The 27,966-nt window shown below is 42.6% G+C and overlaps 1 protein-coding gene across 2 annotated transcripts; it reads left to right on the top strand.

The window, feature by feature from the left end:
- Positions 1-15,007: 15,007 nt before the first annotated feature.
- ODF3 (outer dense fiber of sperm tails 3) lies at positions 15,008-27,900 on the top strand. 2 transcript variants are annotated; one of them, XM_054027354.1, is made up of 6 exons: positions 15,008-15,324; positions 17,077-17,277; positions 17,705-17,806; positions 18,681-18,802; positions 20,523-20,660; positions 25,849-27,900. In XM_054027354.1, the coding sequence occupies exons 1-6, from the start codon at positions 15,216-15,218 to the stop codon at positions 25,936-25,938; spliced, it is 762 nt and encodes a 253-aa protein (XP_053883329.1). In that variant the 5' UTR covers positions 15,008-15,215; the 3' UTR covers positions 25,939-27,900. The 2 variants fall into 2 exon arrangements, with proteins under 2 accessions (XP_053883329.1, XP_053883328.1); XM_054027353.1 differs by lacking the exon at positions 20,523-20,660.
- The last annotated feature ends 66 nt before the right edge of the window (positions 27,901-27,966 follow it).

Below are 27,966 nucleotides of genomic sequence, written 5' to 3' on the forward strand. Positions count from 1 at the left end.
TCTGGCTTGCTTCCAAATCCAAAGCTATCTACAGCTTAAAGATTTTTACTTAAAAGGGACACAATTAACTTTCCCAGTCTTTTGATTGCCTTTTACTTCTAACTCCTGCTTTCAAACACACAGTGATCTGAACAAGACAACACAACCTATATTGGTAGGTTTGCATTTCCTTTACCTCTGCTACAATATACACTGCACATATTCTGGGGAAAAGCGGCCACTGCGCAACCCATACGGGCTCATCAGTGAGCCAACGGAAGGGGGAGGGCCGTACGCCTAATCATCAATATGGATGGTGGCAGTTAAAGCAGTTCCCCTGAGGCTTCTGCCCCTTGTGCAGGGCAGCTGTCAGCAGGGCCATCTGATGGGTTTGAGTGCCTACATCAGTACACGCCTGCAGCAACTCCACCAGGGTCGAAGGACTTAGAGGACTCGCTCGCAGCGGGGACCCTGCGAAACGCGCGACGGGCACACTGGCCAATGATGGGAAAAGCTACCCGGGGCTTGCCCACCGCCTGCTCGGGGATGCCCGAAAACTGCCCTGTGCCATATAACTGCTCAGCAAGATAAGCCCCTCCACCTTGTGCTGCTGCCGCAAGCGCCTCTCGCTGGTACTCGCTGTCCCACACAACATATTGAGCGGGAGACAGCACCATGCGACACATGTCTTTCCAATCTTGGGGGAGCAAGTGATAACCGTTTGACACACCTTTCAAGATCCCCCAGAGCTCGTGCAGAACCGAGTAGGGGAGAGCCTCCCAGTCCACTACTCGCCCCCCGTTTCCATTATCCCGCCTAGAGACGGGGAACGCCTCGAACCCACACTTGGATTCCTTGTCGGTCAAGAGACCGGCCTCACGCGCCGGCTGCACCGCCGCGGCGACATCGCCCCCCCGCCCGACCGGTAGGCATGGGGGCGCCGCCATGGGCGGCGGCGCAGGGGGGGTCAGCTGCGGGCAGGAGGGGGGTGGCCCATCACCTGGGGGCAAAGGGGAAACCGGCTTAAGGCCGTCGGGGCCGAACCCCTCCAGCGCCTCCTTACAACGCTGCCAGAGCAGCAGGGGCTGAACTGGGGCACGGGGTTCACTATACAAGGTGATCCCAATCCGTATCCAATCAAAAAGCTGTAATGACCCGCAGTCCGGATACCAGGGGCACTGGCGATCTATTTCCCTTAGAAGGTCCTCAATATGAGCGACCGGGACAGCGACACATGATCGCTGTCATATAATCACTTGTAACTCTCTTGCGTGCTCCTTCTGGGCACTGGAAAGTTTCCCCCCCATACTCACGAATAAGGGGCGGCAAACAGCCGCGGGCGCGCTCGGCGTATCCAGCCGGTGAGTAGAGGGGCATCACGTCGGGGTCACCAGCTGTGGTGACGACGCAGGAAACAGAACGCCAGGTTTGTTGGGAGCCAGAGAGCTTTACAAGCCTCTTGCAAAAAGCCTCCCAGGAAAACTTTTCCTGGGGTTTTTATTTCTCTCCTTACTTTGTTTACAACACTTCTTAGTGGTTACATTCCTGCGCATAGAAAAGCCAGGCAGTATACATGCACATAAGATAACGAACCCATCTCTTGAGCGCGTGAACACCAGCTGCGAGGAAACAATCAAATCAGCCAAATAAGTTTCCCAAACACAAACGCTGGATTGAAGGTCACTCCTGCCTCGTAGCCATGGGAGCAGTTTGCCGCGCCCATGGGCTGGTGATTCGGGAGCTATGCATCCCTACAAAATAGCTTACATCTAAAACACTGCTCTACAGCCAAAATGCTTCTGAAATAAAGGTAGTCAAACTTTACTAATTCTGGGTCACTGAGAACGAAAATGATGCTTAAAATTATTGATTGGCTCCAGTTTTCAAGAAACGCTATTGGGTCAGTATATACGACCCTTGACTTGGGAATGGCGGAGGATAAGTGAGTTATAAAGGGAAGGGATCTCAATTTAAACCAGAAAATGACTAAAATACATCTTTGACTGGATCTATGAATAAATCTATGACTGGGTTTGGACAGTACTTGCTTTTTAGGCAAAACAATGAATGATGCAATCTGAAGCTGGTATTGCGTCATACATGATATGAATTGCATCATGTTATTCCTAGAAGTCATAATGAAGCTTACATCACTCTGCTGAACAAATTGCCCTGTGTCAGCTCTAGAAATCATACAGTGTTGTGCTCTCTTATTTGTCAGTGTTTGATTTTGCAAAGGGACACATTTCTGTTTAGCCAAAGTGAGCAGAGATGCCTCGTACTCGTGTGAACAGTGCAGATAACTTCTGCTATGTTTGTGGTGAAGTGACTTTTGCATCACAAAAGCGCAGTATAACCATAGTGGTTAAGAAAGCCTATCACCTTTATTTTGGCTGCAAAATTGGAGATCAGGACAAGAGATGGGCCCCACACATATGCTGCAACACTTGTGCAACAAATCTTCGCCAGTGGTTGAACAGGAAAAGGAAATCTATGCCTTTTGCAGTGCCAATGATTTGGAGAGAGCCAACAGATCATACCAGCAATTGTTACTTCTGCATGGTGCCTCCAGTTGGGAAAGGTGTGTCAAAGTAGCAAAAGTGGACTGTGCATTATCCAAACATTCCATCAGCTATACGCCCAGTACCCCACAGAGAAGGACTGCTGGTTCCTGATGCACCAGAATCCTTCTCACCTGAGTCAGACGAGGAAGAGGATGAAACTTCTGGTCCTGAACCATCAATGTCACAGGACCCACATTTTCTCCCATCCTCCTCCTCCTCTGAACCACACCTCATAACACAAGGTGAACTGAATGACCTTGTCAGGGATTTGGAACTACCCAAGAGTAAGGCAGAGCTGTTGGGCTCCAGACTACAGCAGTGGAATCTCCTGGCAGGTGATGTTAGGGTTTCCATGTTCCGTGACCGTCAAAAGGATCTTGTCCCATTCTTCTTCATGGAAAGTGATCTTGTAGCCTGCAACAACATCGATGGTGTGATGGCAGCCCTCAACATCGTTCACGATCCAAATGAGTGGAGACTGTTCATTGATTCATCGAAGACGAGTCTTAAAGCTGTTTTACTGCATAATGGCAATGTTTTGCCATCAATTCCAGTTGGTCATGCAGTCCATATGAAGGAAACCTATGACAACATGAAACAACTTTTGAGGTGCATAAACTATGACCAACATGAGTGGCAGCTTTGTGACGATTTGAAGGTTGTTGCTCTCTTGCTTGGTCTGCAGACTGGATACACAAAGTACTGCTGTTTTCTCTGCGAATGGGATAGTCGTGCAAGAGATTCCCACTACATCAAGAAAGATTGGCCACTCCGACAGTCATTGAAGCCTAGGAGGAAAAGTGTTCAGCATCCACCACTTGTTGAATCAAGGAAGATTTTGTTACCGCCCTTACACATCAAGCTGGGTCTGATGAAGAACTTTGTCAAGGCCATTGACAAAACACAAGCAGCGTTCAAGTACCTCAGTGGAATTTCCAAGGTTAAGTGAAGCTAAGATAAAGGAAGGTGTCTTTGTTGGTCCTCAGATTTGTGAACTTCTTTGAGATGATGCATTTGACCATGCACTGCGTGGCAAGGAAAAGACGGCATGGAAAGCCTTCCAGTTAGTGGCAATAAATTTTCTCGGAAACAACAAGGCAGACAACTACAGGTTGGTGGTGGAAAACCTACTCAAGGCATACAAAAGCCTTGGTTGCAACATGTCACTAAAGATATATTTTTTGCACTCTCATCTAGATTTTTTTCCACCGAACTGCGGAGCAGTGAGCGACGAGCACGGCGAGCGATTTCACCAGGACATTGCAACAATGGAGAAACGCTATCAGGGCAAATGGAGCCCATCAATGCTTGCAGACTATTGCTGGACAGTGACAAGAGATGCTCCATTTAATGAATACAAGAGACAAGCCAAGAAGCGCCGAGTAGACACTGAATAGGACTAAACTATGTACATAATAGTTTTTGCCTTTTTGTTTCATAATACATTTTATTTATATAACCCTTTTGCTGATTTTGAAAGTGTTACATAAACAGGACAGGTGAAATATTATCATGTAAAGCAACCATAAACACATGAAAAGACCTAGGTTTACAATTTATGATTCAAACTCTACTACACAATATACATAGACATAAAATGTAAAAACTTAAATATCTTAGAAACAGTAGCCAATTAGTTGTTTTAATTGTCATATTTGAATTCAGCACATCAAAATGCATAATAAATAGCGCATTTTATCTCTGAAGTAGACGATTTCTCAAAAATTGTAGACCAGTGAAATAAGCATAAACCTAATTAGATTTTGGGGGCAGCGGTAGGGTTTGATGCTCTTGTGGAAACACTGCATCAATTAAGTGAAAAATGAATAACTTAAAATATTTTTTAGTTACCTTGTTAAACTTTATTGTGTATTTTGTGCTTCAGGGATTGCTTCTGCTGGAGAGGTTCTTCCTGGCTGTCTCTGGACACTTATTAAGGGCTTGAACAGCTTTATGCTGGACTATTTTCCAGTACAACATTGATGACGTTACTAAAGCAGCTTTGGCTGCACTGAAGAAAAGTATTGATGGTCTTTCTGCTGAACATGTAAGGGCCCCTGTCAACCTTCTGGTAATTCACTGATTGTGTGTTTAGGTATTGCCACTGCAGCCTAGCACAAGATTCAAGATGTTGTGTTCCTGAATATTTTAATTCAACTATCATTTGGCTAATATGTGATACAGGCAAACACAGGGAAGTCTGGCAGATGGGATTAGGACTCCTGGATTCTATTTTCAGCTCTGTCACTGAGGGCTGTGGACAAGTCATCCTCTCTCTTCAGTTTCCCCATCTGTTAAAACAGGGATAAAAATACTTATTGTACTGGGAACATGTGCAGCTTAATTAATATTTGTGAAATGTCTTGAGATCATTAGATGAAATGTGATATACAATAAGTGCAAAGAACTTTATATATATTTAAGTAAGTTAGAAAAGTTAGATTTAGATAAAGTTAGATGTATTCAAATCATCAGGGCCTGATGAAATTCACCCTAGAGTACTTAAGAAACTAGGTGAAGCAATTTCTGAACATTAGCAATTGTCTTCAAGAACTCACAGTAGATGGATGAGGTCCCAGAGTACTGGAGAATGGCAAACTTAATAACTATCTTTAAAAAAAAGGGGGCGGGGGAGGATGAGAACCTGGGGAACTATAGACCAGTTAGCGGCAGCAAACAGGGCGGCTAACAGGGGAGTTTGAGAGGGAGTTTGCAGGGGGAGGTAAAGGGGGAGGCAGGAGGGCGCGGTGTGGTGTGTGCTCTGAGTCCACAGGTGCTGTGGGCAGAGAGTACAGCAGCCATGAGCCAAGCAGCAGCAGCAGACAGAATGCAGATGGCGGCATGTGGAAGCTGTGGTATGTATATGGTCCTAGCAGGGGAGCCAGAACACAGGTATGTGTGTATGAAGTGTCGCCTGATAGTGTTACTGGAGGAAAAGATTAAGGGGCTAGAGATGCAGGTAGATACCCTGGTGGAGTTTAGGCGGGGGTTTGAGCAGCTGATGGAGGACAGGCAAGGAGGGGCTGAAGGAGACTGCCCTGCGGTGCAGGTAGAGGCAGAGGACGGTGAGAGGGGAATGGAAGGGGGAGAACATGGGAGGTGGAAGCATGTGACTGTGAGAAGCAGGCAAAGGAAAAGAAGGGCCAGTGAGGGGGGAATAGAACTCAGGAATAGGTTCGAGTGTTTGGATAGCGAGGTGGAGGGGCAGCAGGTGGCGGCTGAAGGTGGGAGAGTTAGGAAGAAGAGAAGAGCAGCTAGTCCAAGAGAGAGAGGGGAGGAGTTGATGGAGACAGCACCAATTCTGGGCCCCGGGAGGAATCAGGAAGGCATAAGGGGGAGCTTAAGGGAAGATAGGAACAGGCACAGGTCAGGACTAGAGGGATTAGAGACTAGATTACTAGATCGCACTGTTGCCAGGCGAAGGCAGGTGTATGTAATTGGAGACTCTTTACTGAGGAGATTGGACAGGCCTGTGACCAGGGCAGACCCGGAGAACAGAAGGGTGTGCTGTCTACCTGGCGCAAAGGTACGCGATGTGGACCTGCGGTTGAAAAGGATCCTAAAAGGAGCAGGTAAGAACCCCTTGATAATCCTTCATGTAGGAACGAATGACACGGCTAGGTTCTCGTTAGAGAGAATCAAGGGAGATTATGCTAGGCTGGGGAAGACACTCAAGGAGATAGAGGCTCAGATTATCTTTAGTGGGATTCTGCCCGTTCCAAGGGAAGGGCAGCAAAGGGCTGATAGGATAGTGAGAATAAATAGTTGGCTAAGAGAGTGGTGCTATAAGGAGGGTTTTGGGATGTATGGCCACTGGGAGGCTTTCGGGGACAGACACCTGTTCTCGCGGGATGGGCTTCACCTGAGTAGGGAAGGAAATAGACTTCTGGGAGGGAGGCTGGCTCATCTTATCAAAAGAGCTTTAAACTAGGAAGTTTGGGGAGATGGTTGGGAGATGCACAGCTAATCTCCACGCCAGATTCCAGTATGGAAAAGGTGAGTAAAATGAGAGGAGAAATAGCTGGGGAGATGAGATTGGAGATAGGAAGGACAGGGGGGAAGGACGCAAGGAGGCCCGCAACATATACTGCTAATAATGGGAGACAGGCTAAACGACATACATTGGGGTGTTTATACACCAATGCCAGAAGCCTAGGTAATAAAATGGAGGAATTGGAGCTCTTGGTCCAAGAGCTGAAACCAGATATCGTAGGAATAACAGAAACGTGGTGGAATGGCAGTCACGACTGGAACACAGGTATGGAGGGGTATGCGCTGTTTAGGAAAGACCGGAACAAAGGTAAAGGTGGGGGGGTGGCATTGTATGTCAATAGTGAAATAAGCTGTAAAGAAATAATAGTGGATGGATTAGATAACACAGAGTCCGTCTGGGCAATACTCACACTGGGTAATAGGACTACTAGAGCCTCTCCGGGGATAGTGCTTGGAGTGTGCTATAGACCGCCGGGATCGACCCACGATATGGATAAGGAACTATTTAATGTGTTTAGAGAAGTAATTACTAATAGAAACTGTGTAATTATGGGGGACTTTAACTTCCCGGATATAGATTGGGGAACAAACGCTAGTAGCAATAATAGGGCTCAGATGTTCCTAGATGTACTTGCTGATCAATTCCTCCATCAAGTGGTAGTTGAACCGACGAGGGGGGAGGCCATTTTAGATTTGATTCTGGTAAGTAGTGAAGACCTCGTTGAGGAAGTGGTAGTAGGGGACAATTTGGGCTCCAGTGATCATGAGCTAATTCGGTTTAAAATACATGGGAGGAGTAACAGAATTAAGTCAAAGACTAGGGTTTATAACTTTAAAAAGGCCAATTTTAACAAATTAAGGGGACTGGTAAGGGAAGTGGATTGGGCAAACATATTAATGGATCTAAAGGCAGAAGAAGCCTGGGATTACTTCAAGTTAAAGATGCATGAGCTGTCGGAGGCCTGCATTCCAAAAAAGGGAAAAAGATTACTAAGCAAGAGATTTAGACCGAGCTGGATGAGCGACCGACTCAAAGGGGCGATTAGGAAAAAACAGAAAGCGTACAAAGAGTGGAAGAGGGGCGGGATCAGTAAGGAAACGTACCTAAGTGAAGTCAGAGAATGTAGAGATAGAGTGAGAAAGGCCAAAGGCCGTGTAGAGTTGGACCTAGCGAGGGGAATTAAAAGCAATAGTAAGAGGTTTTACAGCCACATAAATAGGAATAAAGCAAAGAAAGAAGAGGTGGAACCGCTGAAGACTATTGCCGGAGAGGAGATTAAAGACAATCTAGGCATGGCGCAATATCTCAATGAATATTTTGCATCGGTGTTTAATGAGGCCAATGAAGGTATTAGGGATACTAGCACCACTACAGAGGGGCATTCAGGATGGGGAATTACCGTATCCGAGGTAGAAACAAAACTTGAATGCCTTAATGGGGCTAAGTCGGGAGGACCGGACGATCTTCATCCGAGAATATTGAAGGAATTGGCACGGGAAATAGCAGGCCCATTAGCGATAATATTTAATGAATCTGTAAACTCGGGGGTGGTCCCGTTAGACTGGAGAATAGCTAATGTGGTTCCTATTTTCAAGAAAGGGAAAAAAAGTGATCCGGGTAACTACAGGCCTGTTAGTTTAACATCTGTAGTGTGCAAGGTGTTAGAGAAAATTCTGAAAGAGAAACTAGTTGAGGACCTGGAGGTTAGTGGCAATTGCGATAAATTACAACATGGTTTTACGAAGGGCAGATCGTGCCAAACGAATCTGATCTCCTTCTTTGAGAAAGTAACGGACTTATTAGATAAGGGAAATGCGGTGGACCTAATATACCTGGATTTCAGTAAAGCGTTTGATACTGTACCCCATGGGGAATTATTGGTTAAACTGAAAAACATGGGGATCGATATGAAAATCCAGAGGTGGATAAGGAATTGGTTAATGGGGAGAATGCAGCGGGTAGTATTAAAGGGTGAACTGTCCGGTTGGAGGGAGGTTACTAGTGGAGTGCCTCAAGGTTCGGTTTTGGGACCCATTTTATTTAATCTATTTATAACTGACCTCGGAACCGATTGCAGGAGTGGGCTGATAAAGTTTGCGGATGATACGAAGGTGGGAGGCGTTGTAAATTCGGAGGAGGATAGGGATATCCTGCAGGGAGACTTGAATGAGCTTGTGAATTGGAGTATCAGAAATAGGATGAAATTTAATAGTGAAAAGTGTAAGGTGATGCATTTGGGGATGACTAATAACAATTTTAGTTACAAGATGGGGACGCATTGGTTAGAAGTAACGGAAGAGGAGAAGGACCTAGGGGTCCTTGTAGACCGCAGAATGACTATGAGTCGACAATGCGACGTGGCGGTGAAAAAAGCCAATGCTGTCTTGAGATGCATTAGGCGAGGTATATCTAGTAGGGATAAGGAGGTCCTGCTTCCGTTGTACAAGGCGCTGGTGAGACCTCATTTGGAGTACTGTGTGCAGTTCTGGTCTCCCATGTTTAAAAAAGATGAACTCAAACTGGAACGGGTGCAGAGAAGGGCCATTAGGATGATCAGAGGAATGGAAACCCTGTCGTATGAAAGAGACTAGAGGAGCTTGGGTTGTTTAGTCTGACAAAGCGAAGGCTGAGGGGGGATATGATTGCTATCTTTAAATATATTAGAGGGATTAATACAAGGGAGGGAGAAGAATTATTCCAGCTTAGTACTAATGTGGACACAAGAACGAATGGATATAAACTGGCCGTGGGGAAGTTCAGGCTTGAAATTAGACGAAGGTTTCTGACCGTCAGAGGGGTGAAATATTGGAACGGCCTTCCGAGGGAAACGGTGGGGGCGACGGACCTGTCTGGTTTTAAGATTAAGTTAGATAAGTTTATGGAGGGAATGGTTTAATGGTAAAGCATAGTAGTCAAGGAAAACCAAGCAATGGTAGGTAAATAGTATAATGGCTGACAGGGGTCAGGCTGGAGACTCTTGCCTATATGCTCGGGGTCTTACTGATCGCCACATTTGGGGTCGGGAAGGAATTTTCCTCCAGGGCAGATTGGCTGAGCCTCTGGAGGTTTTTCGCCTTCCTCCGCAGCATGGGGCAGGGATCTCTAGCAGGAGGGTCTCCGCTGATTGAAGTCACTTAAAACAGGATTGGGGACTCCAACAGCAGAGTCTAGGGAAGGGGTAGGGACGGTTTTATGGCCTGCAGCATGCAGGGGGTCAGACCAGATGATCATAATGGTCCCTTCTGACCTTAAAGTCTATGAGTCTATGAGTCTATGAGTAACTTTTGATATCCAGAAAGATACTGGAACAAATTATTAAACAATCAGTTTGTAAATATCTAGAGGATAATAAGGGGATAAATAATAGCCAACATGGACCTGCCAAGAACAAATCACACCAAACTAATCTAATTTCCTTCTTTGGTGGGGTAACCAGCCTAGTGGATGGTGGGAAGCATTCAGTGTGACAGTGAAGCTTTTGACACAGTCTGAGCCCCCTCCTGTACCCCAAACCCCTCATCCCCAGCCCCACCCCCAGTTGGCACCCTCACACCCCCTGATCCCCGACTCCAGCCCGGACTCCCCTCCCACACCCCAAAACCCTCATCCCCAGCCCCACCCAAGAGCCTGCACCCCCAGCCCAGAGCCCATACCCACTATGCACCCCAAACCTCTGCCCCAGCCCGGTGAAAGTGAGGGAGGGAGGGAGAGGGGATGGAGTGAGCAGGTGCAGGGGTATTAATTTTTGTGTGATTAGAAAGTTGGCAACCCTACCCCAGCCCCACCAGCTCGCCGCAAGGCAGAAGCCCCGAGCTCCCCCCGTCTGGTAGATGGAAAATGGAGGGGGGGCGCCTTTGGGGGCTCCACAAGCAGCCCTTTAACTGTAAAAGAGCTGCATACAACTCACAAGCTGTGGTTTGCCCACCCCTGCTATAGAACTGTAATGCTTCATTGTTCCATTCCTACGGAAATCATTAGGAAAAAGAAGAGAGGTAATTCACATTTTTCATCTGCCTATCCCTGGACAGACCTGCCCTGAATCAATGTTGAGACCATGCAACCCATCATGTAATCATATGGAAGGAGCAAATCTGGCTGATTTGTTTTGTTCTTGTAACTTCCAAAGCAAGTTCATTGGGTTTTACATCTTAATGGTCAAATTTTCAAAAATACTTAAGTGGCCTAGGAGCCTATGTCCCATTTTCAAAAGTGACATATGCACTTATCCGTTGACTTTTCCTTTGAAATCTATTTGAATTAGGCATCTAACCTGATTAGGCAATTTTGAAAATCTCACAAGGCACCTATCTCCATCTTTACCTTTGAAAATCTTGCTTTAAGTGTCTATGTCACTCTTGAAACCAGGGCTTAGGCTCAATCGTTCAGGTGACTGAAAGGTTTGCCCCTAACCTACAAAACACCCAATGCACTCTTTTTGGAATTTCATAGGAAGAGCTCAATGTATACACAAAGCAGCCACAAGCACTAGGTAAGCAGGATTTGACTATTTAAATAGTATCACTTGAAGAGATGGATCAGCACTGACGATAGAGAAGTGGACAGAAAGACTTATCACTGCGGTTTGAACTGGACTACCCTGTGGGCACAAAGTCCTTGTGCAGATGTGAAGGTCAAAAAGTAGCACTGTGATGCCAAAGCTATAGGAATGATTCATGAAACACATACACCAGGGGCTAGAATCCTAATACTGGACAGTGTTCTAGAACCTCCTGAGCCACTGTACAAGTAATTGTGAGTTTCTATGACAATTTCATGAAAGTTCTTCCCAAGTCCACATGGAGGGAGAAACCTAAGCCTGCCCTGCCAGCATTCCACCTTCTCCTAAAACTCTGCAGTTCTATTACTGAAAGAAAAGTGAGAAGGGCAGCAGAGAGGGCAGGGTTTATTCACATGTAATTAGGCTTCAAAGGACAAGAAAGGTGAATTGTTTCCTATTTATCTAGTTGGAGATTTCACAGCATCTTCATTTCTGTATAGCTTCTAGTTCTATAGTTAGCTATATTGAGTCTGATTTAATTCAGAAACTCATGTTTTGTCACTATAGGAGCAGAACTGAATCCACTCTTTGCCCTTTACTGCAAATTGAGCTTAACGGGATAATTTTAACAAATTATTTTCTCTCTAAACCATAAACGTTTTAATATTTCCAAGCTGGTATATTTAAAACTGTTTTCTTCTTAAAATAATGCATTAATGTATTTTCTTTTCAATATAGAATAGTAATAACAAAAAAAGGTGTTGCAGAAGATAAAAATCATGGAAATGGTGTAAAAATGCTATATTCACACAACTGTTAGCTGTCCTATAGTAAACTGCTGTAATTTGCTAGATAGGGTATGCAAGAAAACACAGTTAAGTCCAAACCCACCGAATTCCAAACACAATCTGCTAACATCTGACACTTCATTGTGCAGACTCAGAATTATTTTTATTTAGGACACCATCTGCGTCAGAGAAGTAGCTTTATAACATAGTTGTAAAGCATTTGCGGTCCACAAAAAAAAAAAACTCTTTGCAAGTCTTCAAAACTCTACCAGACAGTCTAGCATTGCAATTGACACACTGAGCATTTTTTGTGGACTGCCGGTGTCAAGGCCGGCTCCAGGCACCAGCTTGGCAAGCAGGTGCTTGGGGCGGCCACTCCGGATAGGGGCGGCAGGTCCAGCTATTTGGCGGACGGTCCCTCACTCCCGCTCGGAGCAAAGGACCTCCCGCTGAATAGCCACCGCAGATCGCGATCGCGGTTTATTTATTTATTTATTTATTTTGACTGCTTGGGGTGACAAAAACCCTGGAGCCAGCCCTGGCTGGTGTACCAATAGTGAGATGGCTTTACATGGAATTTGGAACTGCTAGGAAGAAGAGTGCTTCCCTCAGATTCGACCTGCTGAGAATTCCCTATAGAAGCAATAAGCCAAAACTAGCTTTGTTTCTTCTGCATGTTGAATTCCAACGTGTACAGCATCAGGGTTATAGGTTATCATGGAATATTTTAGTATGTTATATTTTTTTGAAAAGTGAATGGAAAATGGCATCATGGTCTTCTATGTTTAAGGCCTGATCCTTCAATTACTCTTCACACAGAAGTCCTATTGAAATCAGTGGGAGTTCTATGAGCGCAGCACGAGGCCATTATATCCAGTGGCTTTCACAGCATATCGGCTCAATTTACAAACCCAAAGAAAAATCATTTTTCTAACATCCAGTGCTGCAAACTGCACCTAGGATCTGCCTCTTCCTGTACATCATCGCCAGTAACAAAAGATTCTGCAGTAGGAACTTAGCTGAGTTGGAGAGGCAGGATAACATTCAGCTCCCTTCTCTGTAACTATACTGGCTCTGAGATGCCAGCTGTAGTTAACATTTTGCATCTCCCAGCATACCAGGAGATAAAAATCAAAGATGGACAGTTAGCAAAGAGTGTCATTTTTACATTGTCACTGTTCTCTCTGTAACCACATTTTAAAGTGTGTAATACATACACATAATGTATGTGAGGCACATTTAACCCTCTTGGACCTATACAGAAGAGGAAAATTGCAGTTCTTACAGAGAACAGCTGAACCTCCAGGTTTGTTTGGTTAATGTACTTGCAGACTTAAAATAAGGAATTGTTATGCTAATGTTATTTCTTCGTTTTTCATTCTTGTATCCAGCTGAAGAGCTCTTATGTTTTGGGTTTCAGACACCTGTGTCAGTCCAGACCAGGAACTGTTCTAAAATAAATCTCCTGAGTCATAGCATATTTAAAAAGGAACAGCAGTAGACGGGGTGGTTCACGACTCAAAGCACAGCAAGTTTTGCTGCGGATACAGAGAAAATAGAGTCACACAGCTGATGCTTAAAGCAGCAAAGCAGCAAGTACAGGTGAAGCTCAGGTGAGCACACGGTGTCCAATGAGTGAGATACCAGCAGGTACAATAATGACTCTGCAGAAGAAAGAGGTAGAGTGAGCGGTTTTCTAGAAATTCCTTCTTACCATAGTGCCTAGGAGCCCAGGACCTCATTGTGAGAGAAGCTGTACAGACAGAGAACAGAAAGATAAGAGGCAACAGATAGATACAGACAAGCAGAGAAGAGTACAAGGAAACTATGCAATAATATTGGTCAGCATGAATAGGCAGTGGTCTCAGCATACTGGTGGGCTAACTGCTGTCAATTTTTTTGTAAGCATCAAGGCAAAGGAGAGTAATACAGAGTAATTTGAACAGGGATAATAAGGTAGCTTACCTGAGGGCCGGACAGCCCAGTTATTCAAAAAGTGTGCTACAGATGAGAGCAGTGTAATCTAAAAAGTCCCATGAAACCATGTGAGATAGGGAGATATATAGCTAAAGGAATGGAGGCAGAGGGCTAAGTGCACATACTAGTGAATAGGAGTGAAATCCTGGCCCCACTGAAGACAATGGCAAAAGTCCCATGGACTTCACTAAGGACAGGATTTCACCCCTACTATGTGTACAAGTTTAGGGATAGGCCCATGGCAGAAAATATTTCCTATCCGAGTAGAACAGAACTGCAGCCTGAGGGATTCTGGGCTCTGCTGAGATACTGTCTAATGAACAACCTGTAGGAGACCTGAGATTTTTATTAAGTTCAAACTCTGACAAGAAAATCTTAGTGGCAAAGACACTGTGAAGGCGGATCCTACAATTGCTGAGGATACAGGATGTAAAGGTTACTAGCAGTCACCAAATAAAACCAGGATCTGCTTTATAACAATTATCTGATAGGGGAGAAAACCAGACCCTCTGCAATGTCAGAGGAGTCCTTGTTCTGGATTCAGGGATTTGCCCTGTCTACTGCATTGAAAAGATTCTTAATATCACAGGCGTCAGGTTTCCTGTTCCTATTCCCTAGAGGATTCTCCCTCTGGTAAACATGACAAGTCACACTGATGGAAAACACCTACAATTTCCCTTCCAACAGCTGTTTTAGTGCCTCAGTACCACCATGCTACTGGCAGCAGCAGACACCCAGATACCAAGAGCTTTCCAAGATACTCCTACTACAATACTGATATGCTAGTAACTTCGTCAACACTTGCCCACTGTCCTATATCCATTGTCTCAATGGGTTTGCTTATACATTGGAGTTGACATGCTGGATCAGATTGTTGGTCCAGTGCATTTAGCTGAATACCTTGCCTCCATCAGGGCTAGCACCTGATGCTTCACAAGAATGCACACCCTCCCCCATATTAGCTTATTGAGCATATTTCACCAGCCATTGTGCAGTGCTACCAATGAAGAAGGTCCTGATAGAATGCTTCACACCTTGATGTCTCCCTGCTCCTCACCATACCATAAACAGGGTAACGGGTATAAAAGAAAATGCAGATTAGCAAAACAGGTAGACCACTGAGTTTGAATGCGTTAGCATCAATGGCCTAAAGAAGCAAATAAACTAGGTATGTATTATTATGAGCAGGGGTCCTTTATTCCTGATACAATGCAATCTATAAAACATTATGTCTCTCAGTTCCATTAACATGGAGACTGTATTCAGCAGATGAGGCTTCAGGTGTAGTACAATTACAGGGCCAGACTGAGAATTTTTCACTGAAATGCAAAAAAGAAATAGAATTTTGCTTCTTTAAGAGAATCCTGCTATTAACTTTTCTACTCTCCCTTTAGGCTTTGTAACCAGCTCCCACCATGGGTGACAGCGCTTGGGTGGGGACCTGGAGGCCTCATCGTCCAAGGGGCCCAATAATGGCCCACTTTACCAGCCCAGGACCAAAGTACTCAATACAGGGGACAACAGGTAAAAGGACAGAAAGATACAGAGTTTCAAGAAACATAGTTGATAACATGAGTTAAACACACTAAATCCAGATCAGTTCAAACAATTCATTTAGTACAAACTCTCACATATTCTATTCAAATAATTCCACTTTCTCTGATGTGAAAGTTAATAAAACCCTCCTACGGGATGTCTGTATTAATTTTCATTATAACCTAGGAAATAGGACAGGGTGATTCTGCTTAGTACAGACTTATGCTGAACCATTTCAAATGATGTTTTCTTTACCATCAATCGTTATTTTAAATCTCTCTGTGGCGAGTAGATTTTGTCGGTAGGCTGGTAAATTTTCATGACATCACAAAGATGAACCAGAAACACGTTTCCTTGGAGTAGAAATTACAAAAAGGAGAAGTTGTTGGGAAATTCATAAAGAATATCTCTGCTGTGCTTAACCTCACTGCCAACCACCTATGGCTGTAGCTCCCCAGAAAATTAGAGCAAGGTGTTAGATGTCTGACTGTGATGCAAATGATAGTCAGACATTTGTAAGAGGCAGCTTGACTCTTACATCACCTCTCACTTCTGCTGCTGCATACCTTTTGTCTTCCTCGAATAAAGTGTCAATATTTAGCTAAGGAATTATATCACCATCTGAACTATTTGTATTATGCACATTTTTAAGGCATCGATCAATAAGAATATAAATTCAGAAGGAATTTTCAATATAGATTTTTAGAAATAATGTCACTAGGAAGTTGTTGTCACTCTCATTGGGAAGCTGCCATTTGAACAACTGTATTGTACTTCCCAGCAGCAGGACACATGGTAGGTAGCATCCCCATTAGAATGCTTTGGAAAACAAGGTTTAAAATTAGTGGTAAGTAATAAGTGTTCTTTACATTTGAGTTTGGTGCTTTTTATTATTTTGGTTATTTTAAACAGCTGGTTGTTAAATAACCAAAGTATTTTGTAGTTCCAGAATTTGATTTAACAACAACTTTGGCATACTCTAATCACCAGTGTTTTCACATGGGAAAGTCAACCTTTTCAGTCGTACTAGGCATCACATTGTTAAGACCGAGTTTTCTTGTTTGATCCCAAATTATTTAAAACTAGTATTTCAAACTAATTTTGTTTGGGAGTTACTCTTCTGTGTAATTGGAAGTAATTTTTAGAATCTCTTATATTACAAGCTAGTTTGCAAGAAAATTCTCTTGGCTTTAGGGTATGTCTATGCTGGGAAAGGTACCAAAATAGCTATTCCAGAGTAATTATTCCAGGGATAGTTGTTTCAATATAAGCTTCAGAATCAGAGTGTCCACATGAGGGCTTGTACTGAAAGAACTATTGGAATAATTATTACCTGAATAGCTATTTTGGTAAGTTTTCTGAGGTAGACAAGCTTTAGTCTCTGTAATAAGAACAGCACAGTACAGCTCACTTTTGCAATCCGTGGATGAAATCCTGGCCCCACTGAAATCAATGAGTTTTGCCATTTGTTAGTGATTCATCCCTTTTGTCCAGTGACAGAACTGCTCAGAAGGCGACAGCTTAGGCTTGGTTATAACAAGAGAGAAACCTCTGACATACCCATAAACTGAGATGAATGGGCAATAATAATGACCGTATGTCCATCTTACAAACCAAAAGTAAAGCCAGCGTCTTAAAAATGAATCTCCAAAAGCTCTAAAACGACTTTAGCAACAAGACCCAAAGGGGAATTAAAATAAAACCTGACACATGCATATGAAATGTAGCCCTTCTTCCTAGGTTACCTGAAGCACAACCCCACCAAAAGGAAAGCCCCTGCCTACACTTTTAAGGGGGCAAGGCCTTTGCTCCGTGAAGCCTGTTCTCCGGGTCCTCGTTACTATGTGGAACCCGCAATGACCAGGAAGGGAAAGGAAGCTGCCCCAGCTTATACCATGTGTGGGCGCCCCAAGGTGAAAACTGAGGTCACACCTGGCCCAAGTGAGTAATATTTCTTTCAACCATTTATTCAAGGTGAGGATAATGTGCCTATGGGTGTCCTACATTAGGGGAATATAAACCACAGCAAAATGAGGTATAGATGTTTTCAAATGGAAAGTAACAGCTCCAGTATTTGAGGGTAGGATGTGGAAGGAACAACAACATGGGTGGTAGACTCAGGATTCAAGGAAGGGCAGTGCAGGGCCACAGGGCTGGGAGGAGGGGAACAGCAGTGCAGGGGGTGGGAGCAGGATGGAGGAGAACTGGCAAAGCAGGACGAAGGGGATGGGATGTAGGGGGAAAATGGCCGTGCAGCATGATGTGGTTGGTTGGGACACTGCAATTTTGCACAGACTGAACCTACAGATCAAGCCACCTGTTTGGCATGAAAGGATCACTGTTGTTACTTTGCTCATCTCTTGTCTAGGCGATTATTCACCAGAGAAGTCAAAAAAGCATGTTTATGAATCTGCTCCTGTGCACTCCATGTCATTCAGGACTAGGAGCTTCAGTGTAGACAGCACTCCAGGTAAAAATCCAACAACTAATAAAGGAAACCAATCTAGGAGTCCTGTAGTTGCCACCTAACCTAAAAGCCAGAAAGAAAGTGAAATTCCTGAGACTGACTCCACAGCAAAGTATTATAATGAAGGAAGAAAGCTTTGGTAATAGCATGTGTAGTTTGAACTTGGGGCTCTTAAAAGCCATGAATTAGAGATGGTCCTGAGCTTAATATGGTTGTCCTCTGCACTGGTTACAATATAGTTCCAATTTGTAGTGCAAATGGAACCTTAATAGTGTTCTGTAACTGGGCTTAAGACTTGCTCACATCCAAAGCTTTCGCTCAGTTACAGTACATGGTTAAGGACAGCCCTGTCTACACTAAAACAGAAATCATGTCTTAAACGAGTCAATGGACATGTATGTTATAACAAGACTGTATCCCATTTGTATTTGTAGTGGAGATGGGCTCTTAGAGACAATTTAACTGATTCAGTGTCAAAAGAGGTGAAAGTTGAAGAAACTAAATTCTTCCTCTCAATTAACAAGGGGCAATGGGGGACAGAAACCAACAGGAATATTTCCAGGGGAGGAAAAAAAAAAACTGAAAACACTCAATGCTTTTGTGACAACTCTCAGAGTTACTAGACATTGATACCACAGCCAGGCAGCTTATGTCTCAAAATTGAGAAGAACTCCTTTGGCACAGAGGTATAAAAGCTCACTAGAAGTCAGTGTTACACCCAGACTTTGAGACATACTATCGTCAAGATTAGTAGGCCAATATATATATATATCCCTCCTTCTCTCCAGCCTCTGTTGAAAGCCTCTCTCCCATATGATGCTCCCTCTAATCCCTGAGGATTCACACTGTACATAACTATCATGGTTCCCCCCTCCAGGTCCTGGCGCATACACTATCCCTCGGGTGATGGGACCCAACACAGTGGACAAAACTGCTAGCCCTTGTTATTCCATGAAATGGAAGAGTAAGCTTGGTCGCTTTGATGAGGATCTCCATAAGGTAAGCTGCTTTTCCATTTCTTTTCCAGCTGCTCTCATTGACAACCAGTGGTCAGTCACTGCCTCCAAGACTGAAGGCCTTTAAGCATTGGTGGGTTCTTTCCTAGTACTTGAAGAGATACAAGTGCTCTGCAGCATGAACAGATACAAGTGCTGCAGCTGAAGACTGGCAGCAAACATGGCTGTTCTTAGTCACTGAATCATTGGCAAGTCAGGGCTCTCACTGTATTTGCAGCAAATACCTGTCTAAGGGCTTCATCCAAAACCCATCAAAATCAATGGGAATCTTTCCAATGACTACCATAGTTTTCAGATCAGGCCTAGTTCTCGTGCTATGCCTAAGCACCATGTTGCCTGAACTCCATCCGGAAAAGGAGTTGGAACTGGGATGAGGACAAGAAATGTGTTAAGTAAGAGAAGTTCAGATATGAAGTTTCACATCAGGACACATATTGCAATATATTTTTTATGTTCTAGAGGAAAAATCTTTTGCTCCAATGTTATAGTTACTGAGTATTTTGACATCTTATTGTGCATCTGCAGTAGCAACATTTCAAACTCAAATTTCTCTGCCATCTCCAAAGAATTTTTCTTACTGAAATACCTACAGTGATCCATGTCCCCAGATAATAACTATGTGTAAAAAGAAGAACAGGAGTACTTGTGGCACCTTAGAGACTAACAAATTTATTAAAGCATAAGCTTTCGTGGACTACAGCCCACTTCTTCGGATGCATATAGAATGGACATTCTATATGCATCCGAAGAAGTGGGCTGTAGTCCACGAAAGCTTATGCTTATGCTCTAATAAATTTGTTAGTCTCTAAGGTGCCACAAGTACTCCTGTTCTTCTTTTTGCGGATACAGACTAACACGGCTGCTACTCTGAAACCTATGTGTAAAAAGTCTTTCTAAAATACCCAGTAATAGTCATTAAAATGTCAACAATTGCCCGCAGTAAACACAGCAGCATCTGAAGGACCACAGCTTTCTTACAAGAGCAAATAATTGTTACGTCTAAGATGCTGCTGTGTGGTAAGAGTTGGAACATGATTTTTTTTTAAATGATTAGCATTGTGTTTTACAATGAGGGGTGTGGGAAAATAAAATTGACATCTTGCTCAAGCTTATTTTCTGGAAATAATGATCCCCCTAGGTAGAAGGCTGTAGCAACATTCCTAGTGCCACCTTCCAAACTAATCATCAGATTTCATGCCTATGATAACATCATACTAAGTGAAATAAGACTGTGTAGCTGAATACCATGGAATGTTACATATTTACAAACTGATTATTTTTGTATTAGATGAAAAATGATCATGTACAGATTCTTGCTAATTATCTAAAACCTACTGAAAACACTGGGCTTTTAAACAAATCTTTTACTATAAACCATATATAAAAGCCAATGACGGTCATAGGTGCCTAACGTTTGCAGAGACAGAACAATGGCACTTTCATTTCAGTTTGAGCCACTGTCCCCTTGCAGTCTGTCAAAAGTGAAGTGGCTCAGGCTAATAAGATTTCAGACATCTAATGTAAACTTCTAAAGGACATGACACTGTTGAGAGGGGAAACTTGCCCTTCTGCAAAAAAACAAAAACAAAATAAAATAAAAAAATTGTTAGAATTAATTGTTACAGATAAACCTTTGCTCCTCTCAAATTGGGGATATTGAATGTAGCCATTTTCAATGGATGATTCCATTGACTCTCTTACAGACCCCGGGTCCAGCTGCATATAAAAAGACAGACGTTGATGTGTACAAAAAGAGAGCCCCCAAGTACAGCATGAGCTCCCGGACTAAGCCTGCAGGAACTGTTAGACATCCTGGACCAGGAGACTATTATCCCGGAAAGGTAAGGCAGAGAAATCTAGAGGGTAATTTACTTGAGTCAGAGGACAAAACAGACACAGGCAACAGGGCTGGTTTGTATTTAAACTCCTTGAGTTGACAAGTCTTGATTTAGAGCTATCATGAAAACTTTTTCCAGCAGAGTTCAGCATATAAAAATCCAGATTCATATAGCAAGGACAAGATCCTTCAATATACCAATGCATTAAGATGAGTATTGGTAAGAAGGGACATCAATCTGCATGGAAGAGCTACAATTAATGTTTTAATTATTGCCCCGAAGAGCCCATGTTGGAACAAGTCAAAGTTAAATTTTAAAAAAACACATCTCAAAATATTAATGCATTATTGAGACAGATTAATTGTAGAGAGTCAAGAAACTGGACAGGTTTCTTTGAGAAATCCTTGTGCATATCAATTCCAGCAGGATCTTTCATTCCATCTGTTTGGGTATGTATTCATCAGATATCTGAGCTTACATGAGCACGTGTACAAAAGCACATGTACAAAAATACAAAATATTATATTTGTGCATCTGGGATTAAAGAAAAAGGTTTAAACAAATAGAACTCAATCATTTCACTGTCAGCTGCTGTTGTACGAGCATAAACTTGTATGATTGATATGTGGACTCAAAGACAAACCATAATGATTCTATTGCTGATTGAATTCTATCCAAGCACACACTTTGATGTCTCCTTGGATAACTGCGACCCCATTTTCTCAGATCCTGAGTAGTACACTGCTCAGTGTCCCCTGTAATGAAACGGCCACAACCATTCCCCATCACAGCTCTGAGATTCCACATATTTCTTATATCTTTCCAATTCTTTGGTCAACATGGAAAGATTCCCTTCACCCATACTCTTCACATTCCATGTGTCTACTCTGATCGTTCATTTACAAAGGTTCAAGTCACTCTTCCTTGGTGCAAACATCAGGTTTATCCTGAAGGATTTGGTACAGAATCATCATAGCTGCAACTGGTACTCTTAATGGCCAGAACCTCCTCCCCCAGTATAGTTTGTTGTGCTTTCTAACCTCGGGGTCTTGCCATCCAGCACCACATGGAGATTAATGTTTCGCCTTTGTTCTAGCATGGAAGTACAGAAGGTGGTTTCCTATGGACTCCCCTCTAGTTTTTAGCTGCTGTTGATTAAATACTTGATTGAACTTTTCCACCTTCCCATGGCACTTCCTCCATCAGGGTTCCATTACCCTCCCCAGGCACTCATCCAGCCAAAACACTGGCATGAAGTGTGCCAAGTTACTTGAATGCCACTCTGCACCCAGCACCAGCCAGTTGGACTACTTTTTGTCTGGTCCCTACCCTTTGACTTGTCCAGCTTGGGTGGCTCTGTCAGGAGATAAAGCTCCTGCTGGCATAGTTATCAAGCTCATTGGAATATGCAAGCCTTCCCATCATGCCAAGGTGCAGTGCCCAGGGAAGGGTTCTATGAACGGTGAAGTTGGAAGTGTAAGCTCTCATGAAGCTTACTGAAACAATGTTTTTTGTTTACAAAATGAGAAAGGAAGACGTTTAGTTGAATTCTGCTGCTCTCATCACCTGGTCTTTACAAACACCATCTTCACCCATCACCGTACATATTTAAACACATAGAAGTCACCTGAAAGTATGTCAAAGAACCAAATTGTCTATGTAATGATACAGCAATGTTGGAGATAGAGCATCCAATGGATACAGACTGACTCCCAGTCTGCACTTGGGAGACCACCAACCGTTAGCCTCAAACATAAACTGAAAGAGATAAGATGTTCAGCAGGTCCGCTACATTTGGATCGGTTCAGAATCATCAAAAACTACATGACTTCTGTCCAAAATGGGTTTGAGGGATTGTCACAGGTAGAAGAGAACAACCTGAATAAACTTTGGAATAACATGAAAACTATCATGCTCAAAGCTGCCAAATTATACATTCTGAAAAGTAAGTGTCGCAGTGTACCACAGATGACTGAGAAATAGCTTGAGCAAGTGGAACAATAATGCAGAATGAAAAAGAATGTCTTAGAGACTTAAGAATGAAAGAGAGAGTAAAAGGAACTAAACAGATCCAAAGGCAGATTAGATGAGACAACAGTGAATACATCAGGGCAAAATGCATGGAACTTGCGAATCACAGAGAGAGTAATATAATACAAAAAATTTGTTCACAGAGATTAGACTTCTTACCAAAAAGTTTTCCCTGCAATTGAACATAACAAAAGATCATGATGGCAGAATCCTCACTGAAAGGGATATCAAATTCTGAAGGAGAGATTACTTTGCCAATCTTTATGGTTCATTAGAGCCACTCAGAATATAGGGCAACAAAGGAGAGAGTACAGAGCCAGAGCCATCAATCCCACAAGAGGAAGTGGTGTGTACTATTATGAAAATGAAGCCAGGGAAAACACCATGGGAAGGTAAAGTACCAGCAGAACTGTTTAAAGTGACTCGTGTGGAAAATTTCCAACCACGTATGGACGCCTAGAAATTGGCCAGACAACTAGATGAAAGGGAGTCTGTCTGCCATTACCAAAGAAAGGGGACATAACAGAGAATAACAATTGTATCCTCAGCCCAATATCACAATTGACCAAAGATTTGCCCCACCTAATCCACGATCGCATGAAGCAAATGACAGAAGCAGAACTACCACCACCACCACAACTTGTTTTCAGAGAGGAACAAGACACATGTGATCAAACTGTGAACGTCAGTCAGTCACATAATTGAAAAATGCAGGGAGTACAACCAACCATTGATCATGTGTTTCATGGACTACTCAAAAGTGTTCAATACTGTCCAAACTTGATCATCTTTGGAGGATAATGGCAGATTTGCAAGTCTTTACCTTCAACAACAGACGACACTGCTGCAGGCAATAGCTAGTGGTTTTCCACTGGGCTGTGCGTGAGACAAGGGTGTATTCTGTCCCAAACTTTTTCAAGAGGTATGCAGAATGAAACAAACCTGGAAGATTTTGATAAAGTGGAAGGAACTGGGATTTCCATTGGTGGACCCCCTCTTAACTGACCTTAGATATGCCAATGACAATACCTGTTGCTACAACCACTGGTGGAATGTAATGAATGCTGGAATCTGTAAAAAGTTAGTGAGGAACATAGACTATCCCTGAATACTGTAAAAATTAAGTGCATGTATGTTGACACGATTAACAAAAACAGGATGAAAGTGGACATCATGATTAATAGTTAAATTGTAGATGGTCTCCCTCACTAAAATTTAGAAAAAGCATGACATCTCAAAATGTATGAAAGTTTGATTGGTGAAAAGCTTAATTTTCTCAAGAGCGACCTATAGATGTGAATTACGGGTAATGAATGTTGGCAAGTAGATGAAAACTGAAGCCTTTGAGATTTGATGTTGGCAAAGATTCCTGCATATCTCCTGGATGGAAAATATGACAAATGCTTAAATTAGCAGCATTATTAGAGAGAAGACGACCATGTTGCTGGAAATCAACAGGTGTAAATTTAGGTCCTATGGTCACATCAGGCACAGAGATGGAAATAATCTTGATAAAGTTATCCTGGAAGGAACGGTGGGAGGTCCTCATAATAGGGGACGACTGGGAAGGAGATGGAGGAACGGTATGTGGCAGATCAGTGAGAGGACAGCTGCTGAGTGTTCGAAGCTAGTGATGGATTGAGAAGGCTTCTGAAAAGTCTGCTGTGATGTAACCAATATTCAGACTTGAATAAATAGATTTTATTTACTTAAACAAATGCACAAATTTACACAAACATATTTGAAGAACAGCATCAAAATTAGTGCAGCTTTTCACCTGTATTGATTTTTTACAAATATATATCACATTTGCTTATATATAGAAGTGCCTGAAGTATCTTAAAGTGGCAGCTTTAAAAATTTACAAACTAGTTTGGGGATCATTTTAATCTGCCACTGCTGTCTCCTAATGATGAAATGTGGCAACTATTTTTACAGCATATAATATTGTATCAATGCAGAGTTTAGAAAAGTAAGTCAGAGATACTGTACCCTATTGAAACTGCAAGGAGGAAGGCAGAATTATCCCAGTTGGTAACGTGGCCAAGATACTGCAAATTGCAAACTGTTTCATAAAGTGCCAGTGGGATTTTTAATAACCACACAGAGAAAAGCCCTAGTTTAAGTTTCACCTGAAAGACGCACTTGGCAATTACTATATCACTCTGCCCTGTGCTGTGTCATCATAACACACACACATCCCTTTCTTTCAATAATGCAAGTTATATGTACAAGGGGACATAATTAAGAATAATTAAAATATTTCAGTTAGAAGCCTGCTCAAGATAGAATATAGGATTGGAAGTATTTTGAAATTTGGGCAAGTACCAATGCAGCCTACAACTTCACAGCTCATCCCTAATTCTAATTGTGTGTGTGGGGGGGGGGGGGGGGGAGGGAAGGGGGTATTAAATAAAAAACAAAACTGTTTTAAAAGGGACCATTGAAATAAGAGATATTGAATAGATTTTACACCAATATTCCTAAAATACTCATCTCTGGTCTAAGAAAAAAAGCACAGGAACTCTTAACCCAAATGGCAGTAATGTCAAAAGTTATTATAGAAACAACTGATTAGAGAGTGTTGGAATAAAAATATCAACTTAATGGGTACAGTTAAATGCATTCTAGCAACAATAAAAGGAGAGAGGCATAAAGTGGACAAGGTGGGATCTATAGGAGTATCTGGGTAAGTAAACCTCACAAACTATTAACATTTATGAGAAATCTGTTTCATAAAGAAACTGATGCAGGGTGTGGTGCATACAGAAGGAACAAGGCTACTTATCTAAGGGAAGAAGCTGCACTTTCAGACTGCCAACATCAAAGGTCAAACACCACCAGACACCCCTCCTCTTATTAGGAAATTTTGTAACATCTAACCTGGAGTTCAGAGAAGCTGATTGCTCTTCAACCATTCTAATCTGGCTGTATGATCAAGACAGTCTGTGCACCAACCTGCCCCTTCAGTTACAAACTTTCTTTTCACTGATAGGAATCTAGTAAAAGGGGTGTGTGTGTGAGACAATAGGTGACCTGGACTGTCCAGATCTTGTACTTGATTGGGGAGGTCATGTAGCATAGAAAGTAGAAACTAACAAACCTGATGCTAGTTAATGGCGAATATCCTGATGTGTTATATTTACTTTTCCATCTCCAGATAACACTGACCAAGCCTTGTGCCCCAGTTGTTACCTTTGGAATCCGACACTCTGAGTATACAATGCCTTTGATAGTGGATGTCTATTGACCTTCACGCAAGCCGCCTTACAGAAACTACATTTATTTTTCTATATCATGTTGCTTTATGTTTTAAAGCTGCCAGTTTTTATACAAGTTCTTATAATTAACAATCATCTATCTTCAAACAAGTAATAAGTTTCTACAAGTTCTAGCACTAAAGGATGACGAATATTCAGAAAATGATCACTTGCAATAATTTAACTTGCCTCTGGCTATGAAGAAATTTTCCATATCCCCCCTTAATGAAGAGGACATGCTGAAGCTAGCAGTATTACCCTGGCGTGTGGATCTTGCTGTATCTACCTGCTGAGAGTCTGAACCCTGGCACTAGTGCATTGCAGCATCTGGATCCTGTGTTCCAGAAACTGGGAATTCACAACTGTATACATAAAGAGTCACTCAATTTTGTACTATTGAGCTATTTTGTTGTTTGTTTACTCCTGTGATGACCCTCACTGTATGTGTCATTTATCCCTTTTATTGTGTTCTATTGTAGTATCACCATGTAAAGAAAATAAATCAGGGAGTCAGTATTTATCATGTCAAAGTAGCTGAATACTTCAATCTACCTTTAGATGGAGTTACAGACTAAAGTTTAAAGGGATACTGTGTGGTTAAAACAAGTTTTTACATGTGTTACATCTTTAGCTTATTAAAACAAAACTTTAAAAAATTAAATGGGCTTTTCATCACTCATTCCTAGTTTACATTTTCCTCTTCATTAATCTTGGATAATGGGGATGGGGAGCAGATGATTAGAACCACTTCTGCTTCTCAAGCCTTAGCAAAATATTGCCATTTTAGAATTGCTAGAAAATGTTAAAATCCTAAATTAAAAAAACTTTTCATTAAATTTAAGAACAAAGTTTCATTAGAATTTTTTAAAACAAAGTAAGCCTAGATTGCCAAACAACATCCCCTTAACCTAGGAGAAGCGCTGTTCTTGCTCTCTCAGCTGCTGTATGCCGGATGGCTGTGAACATGCAGCGCCTTGCAAGGTCCACATGCAGGCCAACCATAACTGCAGGCTGCACTCCGGAAGCATAGGAACTATTCCAGAGAAGCATACTGCCCTAAAGAGGAGGTGGACGACCTATGGACACCCTGCAGCTACACATCACCACTTGGAGCAGGCCTGACACAGCAGGGGTGGGAAGTTGCTCCTGTTGAAGTGGTATAGAAGTAGATACTCTCCTCCTGAATTATAGGGGAAAATCCTGTCTCTGTGAGGCTTCCTCCCCAAGCTCCATGCAGAAATGGTGCAACTCTGCACCATCCCTTGCTACGAGCAGTGCCTGGGCTCAGCTGTGGCACTCAAAGAAGGTTAACAATTATTGGGAAGGACAAATTGTCTGCCCCACTTAACCAAGCTGGGAACCCGAACAGTCCCTTCCCCCATTTATTTTGTTCTCTCAAAGTTTTACTTAGCCTTTCAAGGCAAGGTTAGTGTGAAGGTGGTGATGGGGAAGCGCACTGTTGGACTCCAGAGGACAATGCTGACCTTTATTTTAAAAATATTTTTAAACTAAAATTTCAAAACAAGAAGTCATTTTGAATAAAAAAATCAAAGTACTTCATTCCAAAAACAAAAAAAATTGGGACAAAAGTGTCAAACAATCCGTTGAAACCCAGGGGAAGTTTTGGTTTTGACAAATGAGCATTTTCCAACAACAAAAATTGTTTAAAAAGTTCCTGACCAGCTCTATTATTGACTCTGAGCAAGATGGGCGATTTGTACTTGAGTGGTCATTTGTCCTCTTCATCACAGAAGTCAGTGGGGGACAATTTCTCTTCTTCTTCATGGATACATGCAGATCCCATAGGGTGCTATCTTGTCACACCTTCTGGTCTAATGCATCTTAGAGCTTGGATGTAATCTCCACTGCCCAGTGTAGTGCGTATTGTATTACTGATGTATTTAATGTTGGTGCATCAATGCAGGTTCCAAGGCAATAGGTTCTATAAAAAGTTAATCATGTACATGTTTGGAAACTGGCTAGTATAATACAGCTTCGGACCATGATAAGAACATACA

The sequence above is a fragment of the Malaclemys terrapin genome, chromosome 4, assembly GCF_027887155.1.
Source record: "Malaclemys terrapin pileata isolate rMalTer1 chromosome 4, rMalTer1.hap1, whole genome shotgun sequence".
Taxonomy (NCBI): Eukaryota; Metazoa; Chordata; order Testudines; family Emydidae; genus Malaclemys; species Malaclemys terrapin.

Excerpts from the sequence above, each read along its gene's own strand:
- ODF3 (XM_054027354.1), top strand. The coding sequence starts at position 15,216 with ATGGGTGACAGCGCTTGGGTGGGGACCTGGAGGCCTCATCGTCCAAGG. Across the intron at positions 15,325-17,076 it reads CTCAATACAGGGGACAACAG|GTTACCTGAAGCACAACCCC; the intron begins GTAAAAGGACAG and ends CCTTCTTCCTAG. Across the intron at positions 17,278-17,704 it reads TGAGGTCACACCTGGCCCAA|GCGATTATTCACCAGAGAAG; the intron begins GTGAGTAATATT and ends TCTCTTGTCTAG.